Genomic DNA, 20,247 nt, shown 5'->3' with positions numbered 1-20,247 from the left:
GCCTCCTGGGTTGGGGCACAGGTGGCATCAGAGGACGATCAGAGCCAGCCCACAGGGTGGTGCAGGTAAATGCACCAGAGGGAGAAGGGCCAGAGTGGGTGGGAGAGAGGACGGGGTAGAGCTGGACCGTCACTGAAGGAAGGGCTTAGATGGGGCGAGAGCAGGAGTCAGGGCCGTCCTAGTCAGTGCCTGTCACTCGACTGCAAGGAACAGAGGCCCAGGGGAGCCTCTGAAATCTGGGACAGTGATGGTGAGAACACGTGTGCAGTCCAGGGACATCCAAGAACAAAGTTAGTACAGAAGGGTTCCTGGGGGGCGGGGATTGAGAACTAGAGGCTGAGAGCCCAGTCTCTGCCAGCTCTCAGCCTTTGACTCCACCTTCTCCCTCCTGATTGGCTGTCTCCCAGCTCTGCTTCCGCTGATGGTCAGCTTGCCCAGTACCACGGTGGTTCGGCTCAAGTACCCTCCCCACAGCTTCTCTTGGGACAGGGAGCCATGGTCCTGAACAAGCCGCGTCGCCAGCTTTGGTCAGGACTTAGGGGTTGCAAGTGACAGAAACCCAAGTTTCTTCTAAAGAAAAGAAATGATCATTGGTTCATGGGATCAGTTAGGAGGGCCCCAAGCAGGACCTGCTCAGATGCCTGTCTCAGCTTCTCCAAGGAGCTGCCACCAGCAACCCAGGCCTCACACTCAGAGCTTTGCCATGGAGGGAAAGGGGACGGGACCTGACCATGCAGACTGGGACAGGCGTGCTGGCTGGGGAGCCGCGAGGACCAGGCAGGAGACAAGGAGCCTGCCAGCCTGTGTGGCCTCATGCCGGGGAGGGAACAGCTGGCCTGTCCAGACTCACGGCTGCTCCTCCTTGTGCTGTGGAAGCACGTGAGTCAGTGCCCTCGGGCCCCCACGGGGAGCGGGAGCACAGAATGGGGTGCCAGCAGCCACACTGTCTGCTCAGCTGCGGAGTGGACCCACCCACAGGCTTTGGGGGCCCAGCACACTGCACCTCAAATCATGCACTGGCCTTCCCCTGGGTGGCACTTCTGTGGCCTTTCACCTTGGCTGTGTGGCCTGGCCACCCGGTGAAGGGTGAAACACTCACTGTGGAGACAGGTCAACCAGAGAGTGAGGCACTCACCCCCCTGGCCGGTGTCAGGAGGCAAGCAGGTCTATTCTAGAAGAAGGGAAGGGGCAACACTACACCCCCCCACACACATACACACATACACACCCTCCCCCAAGGGGCTCTGGGGTCCCAGCGGCCACCAAAATGCATCTTTTCCAGTGTCCTGTCCCCAGAGCCCAAGCCCAGCTGCAGCCAGGGATAAACTCGCCCACTGTGCATCCCCCAGCAAACCGACAGGAGAAGCCGCAGTGGGGCGGAGAGGGCAAGGAGGTTAGACCCTGATGAGCGAGCGGTGAGATCTGCTCACAGAGCCAGGCCCTGGATCCACCGGGAGGCCCAGGGTGTCCCCAACGCTGCGGTGCCGACCTAGAAACAAGGAGCTTGTGTCTGCAGAAGACGGCTCTGGATCACGGTCTCACACACACACACACACACAGTGTCTCTGGATGGGTGGATACACACACACACAGTAAGTGGTTTGGCCCTTGCCCTCTTTGTGAGCTGGAGGCATTCATGATCTATGCTGAAAATTTTTAAGAGAAAGAAAAGGCTTATGCCGCACACAGTACAAGCCGATTTATTTAAGGACAAATTGGCACAATGTTGCTACACAGATGGGTAAATGCTAAAACACCAGTAGGAAGAGAAGTCCCCACTCAATTCCCTAGCTCTTTGTCCTTCAGTGGGACCCCCAAGATGGTGCCAGCCCCTGTTCCCCCAGGAGCTTCCTGTAACCTTTGAAGCAATAAGGGGAGACTGAGGCAAGGGGAAGACCAAGGCAAGAGAGGCTGCCATTCCCACCCTCCATCCCCCACCCCCAGGACACACCTCAGACTCCGGAAGGCCCTGAACCCAAAGTGACGCTGCCGTTTGCTCTGGGGTGGTCTGGGCCTCAGCCTCCCCTTCTGTAAAATGAGTGAATGAATGGTGAGTACGGTGGAGGGCGGTGGTGGATGGGCCAGCGGGTGAGCGTGCAGCACAAGGCACGTGCCCAGCACAGTGGGTACCTGCTTCTGTCTCCAGCTCTCTCTCACCCCGCCATCTGCCCGCCTGCCCCGGACTCAGATGACCACAGAGTGGGGGGCGCCCGGCCGCCGGCTCAGGCTGAGGGCTCTGGCTGCTGCGAGCAGGAGGGTGCCGCTGAGCACCTCTGAGGCGCAGGAGCCCCAGGCCAGGGCCACAGACCAGCCGAAGCTGACACGGACGTCCTGCACGTGCCGGGCACCGTACTGGCGGGCTGTCTCGGCGAAGGCCAGGTCTGAGTATCTGACATAGATGCTGACCCCTGCCAGGGTCAGGGCACCTGGGGAGGAGACAGGGTGACCACCCGGTGTGTCTGCCTGCTGGGGGTACCTGCCCTACCTGGGACCCTGGCTAAGATGGTCCTGCAGACACGGCCTCGCGAGTTCCTGCCCACTGGCCTTTGGGGAGAATGGAGACTCCCACCAGTCCTCAAAACCCAGGACCTCACCTCCCACAAAACCCCTTGCAAACAGCACCACCTGCACCCCTAACACATGGTCCCCACTCACTGCCCCCACATATGCAGCACGCACGCTCCTGTATCCCTGAGTCCCCAACACACGTGGGTACACACACACTGCTAGTGGCCTCTACCTGCAGCTGGGGGGCTCAGAGCCCTGGCCCGGTACACCCTAGCTTCCTCTCCCTCGCAGCAAGCCCTCCTCACTTCACTGGGTCCTCTGGCCGAGCCTGTGTTCCCACTTCCAGAAGCCGTCTCCCTACTGAGGTCTGAGTGGCAGGTGCTTGCTCTCTGTTCCCTTAACCCCCCATCCTTCCCCAGAGAGGCTGCCCTCTCTGCGATCTCCGCGCAAAGCTTCCTTCAACAGAGCAAGGTGGGCTTTGCACTGGGGACGGTGCTGGGTAGCCCTTCGTCCGGTGGATCAGGGAAGCAAAGAGCTAGGCACTGGGACTTTTCCTGTCCACATCGGCTCAGAAGGACCAGCCCACGTCCCGCAGCTGCAGGCTGATGTCACAGCCCACTCTCGGTGCCGACTCTGGGGAATGTGGGCCAGGGGGCAGGTGGACCCCAGTGCTCCCCCAGGCACTTCCCGGGTACATGGTGTTCCCTGTGGACACTGTGCAGGCAAGTGCAGGAGGCCAGCCAGAGCGGCCCCTCGGGGCCAGGTCTGGATCTCGCTAGGGCCTAGCGAAGCGGCATAACCTGGGTCCCCTAATTGCCTGCCTCCCATGCCGGCCCTCTGCAATTCCCCTCTTGACCAAAGATGGGAAGCAGGGAGCGGGGAGAGGACTGACAGCCTCCAGCCCAGAGTGGGGAGGGGCGGCAGCAGAAGTTATGCATTTAATTTTGGGGAAGACGTGGAACACATTGAAAAAGTGGGCTCTGGGCGAGGGCCAGCGCCCCGCCGCGGGGCTGGCAGGCACCTCTCTCAGGCTCCCGTGGGGAGCTCTCATGCAGCTGGGGCCGCGGAAACTGACGCATCTGTCTCAGCCTGCAGGGGTCAGACCTGCGGCCAGGCCCTGCTCCTCCTGCCGCCAGCTGAGCTCCTCTCTAAGCTGCCAGCTGCCTCCGTCCAGCCTGGCTGAGGACAGAACCTGCCAGAGCAGGGGACAGAGTAAGCTCTCAAGCTAGACCCCCCACCTGTAGCCCCTGGCTGGCACCAGGGCCTCAAGCTGGGCGACTATAGTGGAACCCATTACTCCAGGCCCCGTCCACCCCCATGTTCCTATCTCAGGGGAAGCACCCCATCCACCCAGTGTCATCTTGGAATAATCTGTGTGCTCCCTTCTTGCAGTGCTGATGGGAGGGAGGCGTGGGGCCAGCTGGTCCTCAAGTGCCACAACCCTGACAGTAGAGCTGGTCTGGGACACCAGACCCACTCAGCCTGGCACTGAGTGGCATGGGCTCTGAGGACTATCCCCAAGGAACCACTGGCCTGCTGTCAGCGACAGCTTTGGACAGTTGGGGGCACTGGTTGGCCAAAGGCACTGAAGGGTAGGTCCTGGGATCACCTGGGAGATTCTTGAGCCTCCCAGGCCTTGAAGCTCAATCCTGGGGCACGCCCACCCCTGGCCCTAACTCTTGGCCCACTTCTAGGACCCCTGCCCCTAATGAGGTGCCTTCACCTGCTGCAGCTCAATCCCCAAGGTGGGCCAGGCCCAGGCTCAGCACAGCCCAGAGGGGAGCAAGGCACAGGCGGCAGGCGAGGCGGCACCCCACTCCCAGGACCTGTGGCTCCCATGGCCCCCAGACTCACCCCCCAACAAGAAGTAGCAGCCGGTGAAGAGCAGCAGAGGGACGCTCTGGGCCAGGGAGCTGAGGAGGCCACACATCCAGCCCATCACGACGAGGACGAGGCTCAGAGGCAGGACCACCATGACGGCTCGGTGCAGAGCTGCCGGGAGAGGGGGCTCAGGGTGCAGGTGGGGACCCGGCCCTGCGCCCCAGGCAGGCCCAGGTGAGCGTTTCACAGCCTGTCTGTCTGGAGGTCCACCTTCAAGGACTCACAGGGCCACCCTGACGGGAGGAGGAGATGGATCACCCGCCTCTCTCTGATGCCTCCATCTCCATGGTAACCGCCCAACCCTCCCAGTGGTCATCTGTTGTCCTGGCACAGGTTCCTGAGGCCCAAGGTGAGGGAGGCTTCCCCTGCACCCTCCCCAACATCCCAGCTTCTCTGGGGCAGCAGATACGTGCCCCCCAAGCCACCAGGTGGGAGATGCCCTCCAGGTAGGCTCACTTGGAAACACAGAGTCCAGAAAGGGCACAGGGAGGGCAGGGCAGGCTAGGAGTCGGGTGCCTGTGGTCACGAGCCAACAGCAAAGCATTGGGGCCCGGGACTAGTGACGAAGGGTCTTCAATTATGTACGGAAATGTCTTCTGGGCCACGCAGGGTCTGGCTGGCCATTCTGAGCCCAGCCTTGCCTGAGATTCAGGAAGGACAGCGGGTGACTGCACCCCAGGACTCACAGAGGAGGTGTCGCACTGAGGTGGAGACGTCCAGGCTCTCACTGGCAAAGGGGTCGATCAGAGGGATGCAGCTGTTCTGCCCTAAAAGCAGAAAGCATGCCGAGCCTGGCGGGCGGGACACCTGTGGGCCACCACTCACCCTGCGCTTCTCTGAGATGGGCGGTCCTGCAGCACGCTGATGGCACTCTCCAGTCCCTGCCGGTGGCCTCAGGGCCCCATCAGACTCTCCCCTGGAACTTGGAGCTGAAACTCCAATGGCTTTAGATAGCCCGAGACCTTTCCTATGTTTCTGCTATGTGCACATAATACCCGCAAGGCTGCCTGCAGGACGCCCTTAGGCCAGGGTCCCCGAGCTGCTCATATGCCTGGATAGGGAAAGGGTGCGTGCAGCGTGGGCTCTGACTACCCCCCTGCATGCACCCCACCCACACGTGCACACACACCAGCACACATGTATGCACACGTGCACAAGTCTGTGTGGTAGGTGAACAAACAGCTCAGTCCTTCCTCCCCAGCTGTACTGAGGAAGCCACCGTCTCACACACACACACTCCTAGTCACCTACACAAGTGCTCACACACTTCTCACTCTCACATACACCTACACACACATACACACTCACAGTCATATTCATACACACACAGACACATGCTCACGTACCTCAGACTCACTCACACATGTCGCTGCTCCCTAGCGCCTACTGTGCAGAAATCACTCAGGTTGGCCCCAGTCCGGTGAGGAAGGCTCTGGAAGCCCTCCAGCCTGCTGGTTCCCAGCACTGTCACAGGGGCCTGAGGGAACGCCCTCCTCTCTCCCAGCCCTGGCAGCCTCTGCACAGCTTTGAAACACACATGGCATCTGTTTTCTGCCAGTGTTTTCAGGCCATCAGGCGGTGGGGGGAGTAGGGGTCTTGCCCCCATGGCCCTGGCTGTAGCTGAATGGCACGGAGGGGGGGCAGGTAATGGGGCTGCCGGCAGACCTCCGGGGACTCGGACAATAGTCAAGAAACCACTCCTGGTCACTTGCATGAGGACCCCCGGCCTTCCCAGAGGCCCCAGCTCCCCACATCTGCGCCTCCCTCCTCCACCCCCTTCCTGAGGAAGAACAGGCCCTGCCCAAGCCTTTCCCTCCCTCATTCCTCTGACACTCCCTCCACCCCCAGGGAACCTGAAAAGCATCATTCTCTCCCCATCTGACAGGCCAAGACTTTGAGACTGAAGGGGGGCAAGGGCCCAGGCCACACAGTGGTGAGTGACAGAGACCCTGTGAGCCTCAGGGTCACCTGGTATCCACCAAGTGACTAGCCACTGCTGCTAACAGGAGACAGCCCCTCCCCCCCAACAGATGCAGCCGAGGGGCTGCCCACCGGCTCTGCCCCAGAAGGTGACGTGTGCTCACACACTCACACATGTCGCTGACCAAGGCAGCCCGGTGTCCCCCAAACTCTCATGGCCTGCCCGCCCGCTGCCCCCCCACCCCCCGCCCGGATCTGAACCAAGTCCCTTCCTCCAACTCACCCTGCTTTGGGAAGGGGCAGAGATGGAAGAACGAAGGTGCCAGGAGGGAACCAGAGACCCCCTGAGGGCAATATGCGGGTGGGGGAGAACTCTGAGTGCTTCTCCGGCGGAGGGGGTGTGGGGTGTGGGAGGGGCCGATCTGAAGCCAGGGGCCGGGCCAGGTCGCTGCCCTACCTGGTGCCCCACGTGCCGCCTCCCCAGCCGCGTACCTTCGCAGATGTGCCAGAGCCCCGAGTGCGAGGAGAGCGGCCCGGGGAGCCCGGTGCGGTTGCCAGCGGCCGCCACCTCCAGGAGGTACCAGTAGTCGCTGCCCACCGCTGCCGCCAGCAGCGCGAAGCTGAGCAGCGCGCCCAGGGCAGCGACCAGGAGCAGCGTGCCCAGCCGGGCCATGCGGGGGCGGGGGCGGCAGAGGCGGCGGCAGGGAGTGGAAGGAGCTGGGAGGTGAGGGGAGTCAGGGAGATGAGGGGAACCGGGGAGCTAGGAAGCCGCAGTGGTCGGGGGGTTCGGGAGGCGAGTGGGAGACGGAGGAGAGGGAGTCTTGAGAGCACGGAGTCGGGGCGCCGGGGAGTAGGGGAGCAGGGCGGAGGAGGGGCGCTGGGGGTCGCAGGGAGCCGGAGTGCGCGGGCGGTGCGGATGTTCGTGAGGATCTTCCAGGCACGGCGCCCCCACCGGCTGGCGGTGCCCCTCGGGTTCGCAGGCAAATGGACCCCACCTCGCTGCGATGGCCAGCTCGCGCCCCCTCCCTTGCCCCTGGACGCGCGGAGGACCTGGGTTCAAGTCCCAGCTTCCCCAACAAGCTGGCCTGACCTTGGGTCTCTGGGCAAATTTTGTCATCTCTCTAAACCTCCCGTCCTTCAGCCACCGAATGGCCTGGCTGGGGAGGAGGACGGGTGGGGCCTGAAGCTGCCCAGGACGGGGTCAGCAGGCTGCAGCCCCTCCCTGCTCTGGGAACTCTCAGCCTGAGTGGTGGGAGGCAGCCCCCTGGGCTGGGGCACTCGGCCGGGGCTGGGGCACTCTGCCCGGGCTGGCCTTGTGGTCCCGGTCAGGTCCACAGATCAGGACCAACCAGAGCGATGGATAGGGTGAAGTGGGGTGGGCGGGCTGGCTGGGGGGCTGCAGAGGGAAGAAGCTCTACTTCCATTAGCTCCTAATCACAAATGCCCTCTGGGACAAGGCCATCACTCCTATAGCAGACAGGCAGGAAGCACCTGCTCCGGCAGGTGTCAGGTGCTGGTGAGGTGGGAGGCTGTCTCCTGGGGCAGGCAGTGACATGCATGGTTGGGACAGGCGGGGGCTGTCAGAGTGGGACTCTGGGGTTTCATCTCTGGCCATGGGAAGGCCTCCTCTTTGGGCCCCTCACTGCACAGAGCCTGCAGAGAAGGGCTCAGAGGCTGGAGGTCCACGTCCTCAGACGAAGCAGTGAGACTTAGCGTCACCCCAGAGTATTCGTTTCAGCCCCCTTTTCTCTACTAGGTTCCTCTGTTTGTAAAAGAATACAGTCAGTAAAAGCAATTGCAGCAAAATTGTTGAAACGGTACTTCAAATTGCATTCAGACAGAGCGGCTGGGAAGTGTTTGGGTCGCGTACAGGCTGTCCATCTTTCCACACCTGCACCCAAGGCTGGGTTGGGGCAAGCGGGGGTGCCCAGGGGCTTCCTGGCTGTGGCAGTGGCAGCGTCAGTGGCCTCTGTGCCTGACAACCCTGCCCTCAACCACTGCTCTGGAAGCCAGGTGGCAGCCAGGGGCCCTTCTCTCTAGGGGGCACTGGGCCTGGAAGGTGAAAGGAGGCAGACAGGGACAAGCATCAATGAAAGCAGAAGGGGGACTGGGGGAGGGGAGCGTGGGGTTGGGGCGGGGCTTCTGTGGAGAACTGCTGCGGGCTCTGACGACGGCTGGGGAGACAGGGTGAAGAATGGCCCCATCTGCCCACAATATGACGGGATTAGCATGGCTTCATTTGGGTCAAAACCTTTTGTGTGTTTAAGGTATGAACCGAGACTCGTCAGGGGGAACCCCTTTCTGGCTGCATGCGCACGTGCTTGCTCCCGGCGACACTCCCCCTCGGCCTGAGCTGGGGTCTCCTTTGCACCTCATAAAACTTAAACGGGACAGGATCCGGCTGTCAGGGCCAGCAATGGGCGTGTTCGAGGCCAGTTATTGCAGGGCTGTGCATCAATGTGTCGGAGTAGCCACCCCCCCCACACACAGGTAGGTCGGTGGCCAGGTTAGCAGTCTGCACCCCATCTGCTTTAAAGCGCTGGTTCAGACGCGGTCGGAGCCACTGACCGGACTGTCCCTTAGGCAGTGAGCGCGTCCTTGACAGGCTTCTTTGATGAAGTCCGCCAGTGTACTTCCCTTGAGATGCACCCGAATCACACCCTAGCCCAGTTCTGACAAGGTGCCACTTTAGAATGCCCCACTACTTTTCATTTTTCATCCTCCTTTCATCAACTTGCAGCCCATAATTAGAGCCATCAGTGGGCCACTTGGCGAGCACCAGCCTGTCAGGGCCCTTCAAAGCCAGCATCAGACCACGACTGCCAAAATCAGGGGCAAGAGTGATCTTGTGATGGAAGAAATTCCAATTATAAGTGACAGGAAACAGGACTGTGCCCAAGCCTCTTTGCTTTAAACTTACATTCAACTAACGGGACAGCAGCTGGAAGAAGTCTGCCTGAGCCCGTGAAGGTGCTGGAGCAGACCCGTCTCCTGCTCCAGGCTGAAGACTCGCTATATAGAACACAGCATGTTGCCCAGAGGTAGCTGAAACCGTTGGCAAAATCACAGAGCAGCTCAGCACCCGCGACACTGCACCTACGCTCACGGCACTTGGCAAACATCTCCACAGACTACGAACTTGCTACCTTATCCAGCAGGTGCACTCACCTACCCAGGTGTGCTGTAAAGCTCATCTGTCCTGGGAGACTTGAGACACTGTTCTAGCCCCAGTGACCATCCCAAAGGGTTCTCCGAGGGCTGAGGTCACAGCTTGGAAGCCTAGCTGATCTCCTTTGTGAGATGTGGCCTTGACCAAGAGGCAGCCACACAGCTGAGAGGTCTTAACCCCAAGAGTTGACAGGTCTGGGGAGGGCTCATCACTGCCACCTGGCAATCCCTGACCGGACTTTGCTAACAGGGAAGCAGGAAGGTGGCCCCGATGCCACCCTGTGCCCACATCAGGGGAGGCACCTGCACCCTGCAATGGACTCTGCTCCCCCTGCCTGGCGCTCCTTTCCTTTCCTTGTCCCCCTCCTGGTGGCCCCCCCTCTTGTTCCCGGACACTCAGTCCTGTCCTGCTGCCACCCGAGGCGGAGTTCATCGTTTTTGTTCCTGCAGATTCGCACCACTCACAGGGCTATTGCTGGCCTGTCCTCCCACCATTCAGAACATGGGGACGCTGAGCTCATTGCGGGCGTCCGAGTACTCTGGGCTTCAGTGACTGGACACAGCACCTGGCCCACAGTAGGTGCTCAAGCAAGTATCTGAGTGAAGAACAGATAAACATCACCACCGTGGGGACCAGGTGGGAACCAACCCCAGAAGCCAAGGTCCCAGTTTGATCCCCACCAGCTGAAAACAGGCTCAAAGGCTGTCGACCGAGCCTAGTGGAGAGAAAACCTCCAGCCCAGCTGGTTCTTTGCTCTAAGTCAGGGGTGTCCAAACTGCGGCCCGCGGGCCAACTGTGATCTGCAATCCATTGTTAATTGGCCCACAGCAAATTCCAAAAATATATTTAGTTTACTTACATAAACCAGGTGAGGCAATACGTACTTCACCTTGAGTGAGTGGCCTGGCTGTTTGTGTATTTTACCGCATATGGCCCTTGGTAAAAAAAACATTGAAAAAAGTTTGGACGCCCCTGCTCTCAGGGTTTGATTCCTCCAGGGCAAGACAAGTCCTTCGCGATGGAGGCAAGACTGGCTCCAAGCCAAGCCAGGTGACGGCACCACTCACCCCTTCCCAGCTCAGACCTTAGATGCTGAAAGCGCATGTGTACTTAGTTACAACAGGGGAACCGGCAAAGGGTATGTGGGAGCCCTCGCACAATCTTTACAACTAACTTCCCGTGACTCAGTTCAAAACCCAAAGCTGAGATGTTGCACCGTGCGACTCAATGGCGCCGTGGGGAGGCAGGTTCCACCTCCGTGGACAAAGGCCTGTCTGGTGACAAAGCTGAGAGATGGAATGTGGACAGTGTGGACAGCCCTGGCTCTGGAATCAGGCAGTTGACCATGGCCACGCCCGAGGCTGAGGGCCCAGCTCTGGGGCCAGACTGCCTGGGTTCAAATCCCAACCCTAATACTTACTAGTTGCATGATCTTGGAGAAGCTATTTCACCTCTTTACAGGTCTCCATTTCTGCCCCCAAAAATGCAGAGATCACATTAGACATTTTGGCAATTGGGAGTTATTTCTGAGCACAACCTGTGAAAAATGTCAGCACCCCAAGGGGGTGCTCCTCTGCCAGCGGTGGCTGGTGGCTGTTCTCAGCACACCCCACTTTCAGTCAGGCTGGCACTCTGCTTTTCACGGCGGGAGACACATGGATTTGGATTCCGAGGCTGGCCCGTTGGGCTCCAATAAGTCACAGCTCCTGTGGCGCCTGCGAGCCACGCACTTACCACCCTTTCCCGTCTCCCACCTGACCTAGAAAACCGGAGTGAACACAGATTGGAAAGGGCAAGGCTGCTGCCCTTGGCAGCGGCCTCAGGCTCGATTCATGGATGTCTGTTGAGCTTTCCAGCCAGCCATCATCATGGTCCAAGGGTTTTTAGAAAATCCATTTCTGGGATGAGGGAGCGTGGACGATGTGCTGCCCCTCAGCCTTGCTCTGCGGCACCCCCCAAGGCCGAGAACTGCATCACTACCCACTGAGCAAAGGGACTGAGCACAGAAACAATTTTTCTCAGCTTCTCCACAAAGCCGGTTGGTAAGGACCAGCCATTAAAGCAAAGTGTCCACTTACAGACTGGCACGTGTATCAAAAGCAGCAGTTGAGATGAGTAGAGAGGCTGCGGTGCTTTTCCCCCTAACAAAACCGCTGCGCTATTCTCCACGCTTAGAGAGGAAAATATAATACATTTCTGAGATGCAGCAGGAAAACCTAAGCCCGAGGGGATTTTTCACAGCTGGTTTATACATGGAAGGAGTCCCGACGACACACGCGAGTGGGTCTGGGGCTCAATGGCTCTTGCAGAGGCCGAGCTGGCTGTCTGCCCGGATGCGTCCCTCCCCCCGCAGGAAGGATCAGTTGGCAGGCTAAGGAACCATGAAAAGCTGACAACATTTTAAAAACGCAGCAGGGTCCTCAGCCGTGTTTGAAATGAAATGGTCTTTATTTTTCGGAAACAACCAAGATGACCTCCAGGTTTCCAGCAGGACTCGAACAATCCAGCCTACAGCTTAATTTCACGGAGGAGGGAAAAATCACATCTATCATCTTAACATCAGGCTTCGGCCCTGCGTGAGCGGCCTGGGGAGGAGAGCGGAGGCCCTGGTGTGGCCAGCCAATGCTGTGGACACGGGTGTCACAGCTCTGGGGACAGGACCAATCAGGGCTGACAGCGCCTGCAGCTGCTCACCACACCCCACAGCTCTGAGGCAAGTCATTTAAAAAGGATTCAGCCCACTGCACTGTTCTCGGGGTGGGAGCAGCCAGCGCATCCGACGGCTCACTAGGGCTGTCTAATCGCGCAGCAGTTTCGTAAATGAGTTTCTGCTCCTTTCTCTCTGAAGCCACCTAAAGGTCACATCAGTTTCCCCAATGACTTAGAATGGCTGTGTGCTCACATTCAATTCTAGTCTGTGCTACTCTGAAAAAGAACAACTCACACAAAATAAGAAACTAGCAGTGAGGAACCTCAGGAGGGGCTAAGGGCTTGGTCTCGACCCCCCCTCGTCATAGAGTCACGTATCTGCAATAAGAAGAGCCAGCTGGGGCAGCGCAGGTTTTATAACCCCCGAGTTACAGGTGAGGAACCTGCAGCTCAGGTGCAACAAGCCCCCAGGCCAGCATCTGGTCAGAGAGGGCACCGCCAGTGGGGCTACCCCCAGTAGGGGCACCACCAGTGGGGTACCCCCAGTAGGGGCACCACCAGTGGGGTACCCCCAGTAGGGGCACCACCAGCGGGGGTACCCCCAGTGGGGGCACCACAAGCGGGGGTACCCCCAGTAGGGGCACCACCAGCGGGGGCACCCCCGGAGAGGCCCAGTGCGAGTCCCACACCTTCTCCGGCACGACTGCTCAGACTCTGCCTAGACCATCTGCAGCTGAAACGCAAACAATATAAACAAGTTATCCGTTTTAAAAATTTTCCCCAAAGAGGTTTTCCAATGTAATTTTTAATTAATTGACTCCATTGCCATCCTTTAGGGAGACTCATATTAGAAAGACGGGTGAACTATCAGCCCCCTAATCCACGTCATTAACGGGAAATAGCTATTTGCAGAGAACTGGAAATAAGACCAGGAACTTCCGCCTTGGGTTTTCACCCCACCCCTGCCTGCCCCATCTGTGGGTGACAGCCCGTCCAGAGCCGGCCTCCCCCGGAAGAATCTACTCGGACTGCCCTCTTCCAACCAGAGAAGAGGAGGCAGTGAGCGTCCCCCAGACAATGCCGCGTCTGGCATTAAGGACCTTTTCCTCGTCTGTTTTAGAGAAACGCTGCCACCTTGCCACGTGCCCGCTGGAGGTGAAGGATCTTCAGCTGACCGCAAAGCACGAGGCCAGCCTGACTCAAGACACCCGCCTGCTCCGCGCCGTCCAGCCCTCACGCTTCCATCACAGGAAGGGCTCTGGCACACATTGCGTCCCGAGGCAGCTCGAGGCCCAATCCCACTAGTTCTCCCTCTGTGGCTTTGAAGTTTACAAAACAATGGAGTAGGTGAGGAAACCCCTTAACACATAGCATATTCGGAAGTTTGGCAGGTAGAAGCATGGTCGCAGGACCTGTATGCATCAAAGTCAGGTAATACAGAGTATTGGGAACACAAGAAATGCACTGTAAATTTAGATTATGCAAATAAAATTTAAAATGGATCCTTAATTCTCTTTGTTCAGTAGCAATGGACCTGTGATTGCATTCACATCAAATCTCAGGCTTGACATCTAGTCAACATGAAGCCCAGACACTTCACTGTGGAAGGGCTCTACCCACGTGACCACACTTCTCACCTTCCCACCCTGGCAAGTCCAGGAAACAATAAAGCAAAAACTAACAAAGGAAAAAGAGAGATTCCATCACTGCACTCAGCGATACCAGGTGCAAAGACAGAAGTAGCGCCTGGCACCACTTCCAAGAAAAGACAAAAATACAGTTTAAATATTCTCATTTCAAAACGTTGACATTCTCCTTTTCTAAGGCACTGTTAAGGGGCCCCACAGAAAAGCTGGAAACACTGGGGACCATGCCTTGGCAATGACGCATTCCACTCGGGCCAGGAAGTGCGGCGGAAGGCGTCACTCCATGCCAGCCAGCTGCTCAATGGCATAGCGTACTTTCTTTGCAGTATCTTCAAATTCTTTCTGCTTATTGTTGGTTTCCTTTGCCTGGAAGTAAAGAACAGACCCATGAAACCAAAGCAAGAGCTCCCATATCACACCCTGTGGGCCAGATCAGGAAGGACGAGGTCCACAGTGACATCCGGCTCGGCCACCCAGCGCGTCTGGCAGAGCCCCGCCCCCCATCACCCCGCCTGCGTCAGCCGCTCCTGCAGGGGAGTCCCGAGCCCCCCGCCCCTGGTCCAGCTGATGAGACCCTGTGGAGCATTCCTTTCTCCTGAAACACAACACCTTCATCTCCAGTGCTCTCTGGATCTGGCTTCCAACCTTTCATTCTGCTAAGTGCTCTCTCCAGAGGAAAAAATGACAATCACAGTAGCAAATTCAGGGACCTCCTTCCCTATCCTAATTTTTATTCTCCTTGATTTCGCTGTCACATTAAAAATTAAGCAGAACTTTGTGGGGATAAGTCTGTTTTCTAATAAGAAAAGCGATAATGGCTGACATTTTAAAAATTACTTTTCAATATGTACTTTTTTGTGTCTTAAACTTTGCCCCATGTATAAGGCTTACGTATTTTAAAAATAATAAGCTGTCAAGAACAAGAGAAAGCAGCACCTCACGAATAACAGTGTACCTGGTGGTGAACCACTGCAGGCCCGCGGCCTCGCATCACCGATGTGTCACTGATGTGACAACGGCCACGGCCTTTGAAACATCTTTTATTTACTTTTCTTCTTTTTCAAAAAAGCCTAAGATTAATTAAGACCCTATGTACACAGGCTGTAATCTAATCACCATCACAACACCGAGGTCAACAACTTCATTTCACACATTTTCTAATAAAGGAGGTTGAAACAAACAAGAAACTCACTATTGAAAAACATAATAAAACTCACTGAGCCAAACTCCTGCCATCAGGGGCTCATGACTCAGTTCTCCTTCTAGAGCTTCACTCTAATTTCGTCACAAGTGTTTACAAACGAGTCTTACACAGAAGTTTCTCTCCTTGTCTCATATTGCTTAGTCCCTGAACTGATTTCTTTTCAGATTGGTTCTAACTTATTTTTATTCAAAAGATGGAGGCAGGGATGCAGGAGCAAGAAGCGAGTCAGGGCATGTGGGGCTCCCAGGTTAGACCCCCACACCGCTCTCCCTCCGCAGCTGCCCCCCCATCAGGGCCAGGCGAGTGACCCTGTCAAACCCAGCAGCAGCGTCTCCCATTTAAATCTGGGGTCTCAGAAATTCACAGTACAGCAGAAAACAACAATATCCGTTCCTCGTCTTCAGTATTTGTACACATTATTTCATCTTTTTTTTTTTTTTAAATGTCTGATGGGGAGGGGGGTTGACACAGTGTGAGGGATATAAACGATAAACGTCTAACTATTACTTTGTTTTGTGCACCTGAAACTAATAATAAAAAAAATGTCTGATAAACTACTAATGTCTTAAATTATGCGGTACGATCACATAACTGACTCCCAGCCCATTTACCCCTACAGAACAGATGAGGCTCGCATGCCAGCCCTCCTCACAGGGCGAGGGACCCAGATTGCCCCCTGGGTACCCCCGGGTGACGCACACAGGCCTCTGATCATGCCCACCTCCCAGCACTGGCTCTGACCCCGGCATTGGCTCTGACTGGCTCTCGTTATCCATTCACACCAAGACACCAGGAGACCTGTTTTTGTATCAGTGACAAGTTATTTGCAACAAACCTCACAACTGCTTGGCACTCTAAAACAGCCCTGTCCACAGAACTCTGCAATGACGAAAATGTTATCTGCACTGTCCAGAAGAGCAGCCTCTGGCCACGTGTAGCTACTGAGCAGATAAAATGCTGCCGTTGAGACTGAAGGACTGAATTCTAAAGCCTAGTTAAGCTGAACAGCCACAGGTGGCCGGCGGCTGCAGTAATGGACAGCACAGCTCTAAGACGTCACAACAGCAGAGGCGGGGGCCACAGACTTAAAGAGAAAAAAAAAAGCCTTCTGCTGCATAAGTTTTATATACCAATTACGGAAACTATGACCAGCTTAAACTTTCTACTCTTCATTAAAATACATGGATTTTAAAATGCTCTGGAAGGAAATACACCAGACAGTCAGCAGTGGTCGCCCCTGACCTGACACGGGGAGGAAGGGCTTGGGAGTCTTCCTTACAGAAGCTTATGCTGTTTGCTTTGTAATCAAACAAATTAATAAAGACTAACCCATTGTTTTAAAGTATTCTGCTGACGTGGAGAGAACAAAAAATAGTTGCAAGATGAAAGCTGCCCCCCAGACCAGGTGACAGCATCTCCTGGGCGGCTTCCTGCTCAGGAAGGAGCGCTCCTTAGCCCCCTCTCCCAACAGGCTGCCGCCTCCCGCCAGCAGACCTCAGGGTCCACAGCACTCTGACCACACGTGTTTGGGAACTGGACTGTCACAGCTGTAATGTCTTCCTACTTGGTGTAACTACCTACCCTGTGGACTTCTCAGAGTCATCCGGCTTCAGCCTCACTGGCCACACCCCCACCTTCCTCCTGCGGGCTCAGGCGCAGCTTTGTCACGACTGCTCCCTGAGCACCCAAAGCTGTTCTCAGCTACGGTGGGGTCGGCGGTGAATGTTATCATTAGGAATTCTTGTAGAAGGATCAGCATGGTTATGAATAGGCCCGTGGCCTGTTCCTCATATAGCCATGGGGCTAAGAATGGTTTTTCCATTTTTAAACCCTTGTGAAAAACACAAAGAACAGCTCACAGAAACCACGTGGCCCACGAAGGCTGAACTGCAGAAGTGTGCTGATCCTGCTTGGAAGGCTCTCCCTGGGCCACTCCCCAAACCCCGCACTGCAGTTCCCCAGACATGTCCAGTAAGGAGCTCTTCCACAACTTGCTTTACTGACCACCGATTCTGCCCCCTTCCTGACAAGAATCAATTGTTCTTAGCATTTAAAAGTTACTATACTGCACAGAATTATTTCATACTGATCTCCAAAAAGGAACATAATTTTCAAGCGGAAAAGGACCTCAGAAAACTGGGGGTGGAGGGGTCTGTCCTCCATTTGGCAGCAAGGCTGGCTGAATCTCAGAGTCTGCGAGTGGCTACCACGATGGCAAGACCCCCGCCCAGTGCACTGCTAAGGATATTAAACACCTAATATTTATTCTCTGTAGGGCAACCAGATTGAGCAAATAATTACAGAGGATGCCCAGTTAAATTTGATCTTCATATAAACTAGTAATTTTTTTAGTAAACACCCACAAATAATGTGACACATGCTAAAAAATTATTCCTTATGTATCTGAAATTCAGATTTAACTGGGGGTCCTGGTCCTCTCTGGCAACCTTATTCTCTGCAGCCCAGACTGATGGGGCGCCTCCCCTTTGGGAGTGAAGCATGGCTTCACTCGCACTATCTCCCACTAACCGAGTCTGCCTGTCCAAGAGTCAAAGTCCACCTGCAGAAATCCCTCCAAGGTCTAGGTTAGACTGGCACCTCTTCTTCCCAATATACGTAATGTCCTTTCCCCAATACATGCTCTACTAAGTGTCCCCAAACCCTGTTGCCACCACTCACACACGAATTTCACTGTATAAATGACTCCCGTCTCAATTGTCACTGAAGGCAGGAATGGCAGCCGAACCCTCACTGTGTCTGTCCCACCACCAGAGGGAACCTCACTCACACTCAACACACCTTTACTGAGGGACACATTTTTCTGACTGCCCAGCCCCAAGACCACACTCCAGCAGAGACGTTCTTCTGTCCTTTTCTGTCCTCACACACACACCTGAGGGTCTTAAAAAACGCTTACAGAGGAAGAGTCCGTCCAGCCTTTGTGAGGGGCTGGAAAGTTTGGTATTGAAGACGCTACACAGGGCTGCCGCTTGGCTCTTACTCCCCGTAATACATACAATTTTGTTCTTGGCTCTTTCTTTGTCCAGTTTCAAAAATTCCCCGAGGGTTAATTCTTCAAACTGCTTCTTGACAGAAAGGAAAGCACAACCAGATGAATGCTTTTTATGTTCCTCTCTAGAAAAATCAATATAGGAGCACGTCAACAGAGAAAAGCTGGTACAGGGAGAAAAGCAACAGTTCATTATCAACAGCCCCTTTCCCACCACCCACTCCCAGTCTCAGACACCCCCCCTTTGCTTCGGGGCCACGTATGACGTCCGAAGCAGATGTGAGCAGTGCCAAGTCCCGAGCTACCCCCCCCACAGCTCGTCCTAGCACCTCCGCTCTGCATGGACATCTGCCCCAGGTCATTCTGCTGATGATACATTTTGCCTGGAGCCCTTTAACAGTTAGTAGGAAAAGTGTCACACACTGTAAGTCCAGAGCTGTCACATGTCAAATCCCCCTAGAATCCTCAAGGATTGAGGACTGTTTGAAGCAATCTCATGTCACTGGAATTGTTACATAATCTACTGGTTCGGAATAAGGGCAACGCTGGCCAGGCTTCTGCCGGGAAGCCCTATGCTTCGCACCATCCCTCCGCCTGGGGAATAAGCCCTGCAGAGCAGACAGCACAGACCCACAATGCTACTGGAATGGACACAGCCACACAAAGTCCAAAAGGACAGCCAATAGCAACTCAAATCTGAAAATGTTACAGCACTCAGCACTCAGAAATCCACTCCCAAGAACACAACAGGTAAATACGCAGCGATTCCTGTCATGCTCACCATGCCATCCAGTCAATACTGGGCACTAACACCAAACACATTAGGAAAAACAGCCAACTATCCTGGCCAAGAAGAGAAACAACTCGGGTGATTCTCTGGGGACAAAAATTAAAGTCGTGGAAACAATTGATTCTGACGGGGGATGAAAAGGCGAGAAAAGAATGTGGCGTTACATTACGGGAGAGACAGCTGTCACCGTCTATCCGAATATGCGTATATATAGAATTAAAAAAAATAATAACTGGTGCCTTAAAGAACAAAATCCAGAACACTGAAGCGTACCACCTTAAAAGGGTGGTTTCTGTGGCATGTGAACTATAGCTCAATAAAGCTTTAGATTTAAACACTCTACAAGGAGAAACGCACGTGGACATCCCTAGGTCACAATAAGATCTATATTCTGTGCAACCTGAAAGGCTCAGGTACGGTACCTACAAGAACTGGCCTCTCTGCAACATGCAGCCTCAAGGACATCGGGCCAAATCAGGTTAATTAGGTTGGACGCATCGCCAAAGCACCAGCACAGAGAATCCGCCATTCGCAACAGCTGCTTAGGGCACAAAATGAGGTCGGAAAACCGTGGCTCCCTCACTAAGCGTCTTGGAAGTGCGGGCAGTTTTCCGGGGCTCGGCTCAAACCAGCAGCTCGGCGTGGAGCCAGGGCACCCAGGGCCGCCGGCGAGGCCGCCTGGGCTACTTACACGGGGTCGTCATCCGGCTCCCAGCCTTCCAGCTCCTTGAAGCAGAAGAAGCACTGGGCCAAGTCGGGCTCGTTCTCAGTGGGGCAGTGGATGAAGCCGGCCGCGGCCATCTGCAAGGGGGACACCCCTCAGACCCTGGCAGGGACGCGTCCCGGGAGCCCCGCAGGACGGGTCGCCCCGGGCCCCAGGAGCCCACAGCGGGGTCGGAGCCCCGGCGGGAGGAGTCGCCCCCATCCCGGGAACCCACAGAGGAGTCGGAGCCCTGTGAGAGGGGTCACCGAGGGCGGGGGTCGGGGCCTGGGACGGGGCGCCCAGGCCTGAGACCCGGTGGGGGGCAGGGGTCCCGGGAGGCCGCGCGGTCTTACCCGTTCCGGTGTGCAGGCGCAGCCCTCCAGGAAAGGCCAGTTCTTGAACGTAGAGACGCGGTGGTCTTTGAGATAGAGCTGCCAGGCCGGGGGCAAAGACGGGGCTCCCATTGCACCGCCGCCGAGCGGTGCCGTGATTCAAATCCGGCGGTTGGCGGCCCCCGCGGGGCATGTCGGGAGCGCCCCGCTCCTGAGCTGTCCGCCCGCAGCATTCTGGGAGTGCGAGGCTGGGAGGCGAGGGGCGTGCTGGGAGTCGTAGTCCTCCCGCCGCTGGATTCGGCTCCTGTGCGCTGCGCATCTGGCAGCCTTGGTCCGGCGCTCGCCCCTTCTCACGCTTAGCTCTTGCAAAGAGTGCTGGGGGAGAGCAGCTGACGATGGGCTGAATCTCTGTAATGATTCAAGAAGTGGCCCTTG

At 56.3% G+C, this 20,247-nt stretch overlaps 2 protein-coding genes across 2 annotated transcripts; both read right to left on the bottom strand.

The window, feature by feature from the left end:
• Positions 1–1,684: 1,684 nt before the first annotated feature.
• Positions 1,685–7,833, bottom strand: TMEM235 (transmembrane protein 235). The gene is given in 5 exon segments (XM_074320217.1): positions 1,685–2,218; positions 2,221–2,426; positions 4,363–4,500; positions 5,076–5,156; positions 6,802–7,833. Coding segments are annotated over 5 exon segments (1,095 nt in total). The 5' UTR covers positions 6,983–7,833; the 3' UTR covers positions 1,685–1,729.
• A 4,072-nt stretch (positions 7,834–11,905) lies between these two features.
• Positions 11,906–20,011, bottom strand: BIRC5 (baculoviral IAP repeat containing 5). The gene is made up of 4 exons (XM_019735462.2): positions 19,834–20,011; positions 19,469–19,578; positions 17,995–18,112; positions 11,906–14,139 (listed from the first exon to the last, which is right to left on the bottom strand). Exons 1-4 carry the CDS (start codon positions 19,942–19,944, stop codon positions 14,050–14,052), a joined length of 429 nt encoding a protein of 142 aa, XP_019591021.1. The 5' UTR covers positions 19,945–20,011; the 3' UTR covers positions 11,906–14,049.
• Between the last annotated feature and the right edge of the window lie 236 nt (positions 20,012–20,247).

The sequence above is a fragment of the Rhinolophus sinicus genome, linkage group LG15 (genome assembly GCF_036562045.2).
Source record: "Rhinolophus sinicus isolate RSC01 linkage group LG15, ASM3656204v1, whole genome shotgun sequence".
Classification (NCBI taxonomy): Eukaryota; Metazoa; Chordata; class Mammalia; order Chiroptera; family Rhinolophidae; genus Rhinolophus; species Rhinolophus sinicus.
Note: the sequence above shows the minus strand (reverse complement) of the source record. Positions and strands in the feature narration are given on the sequence as shown.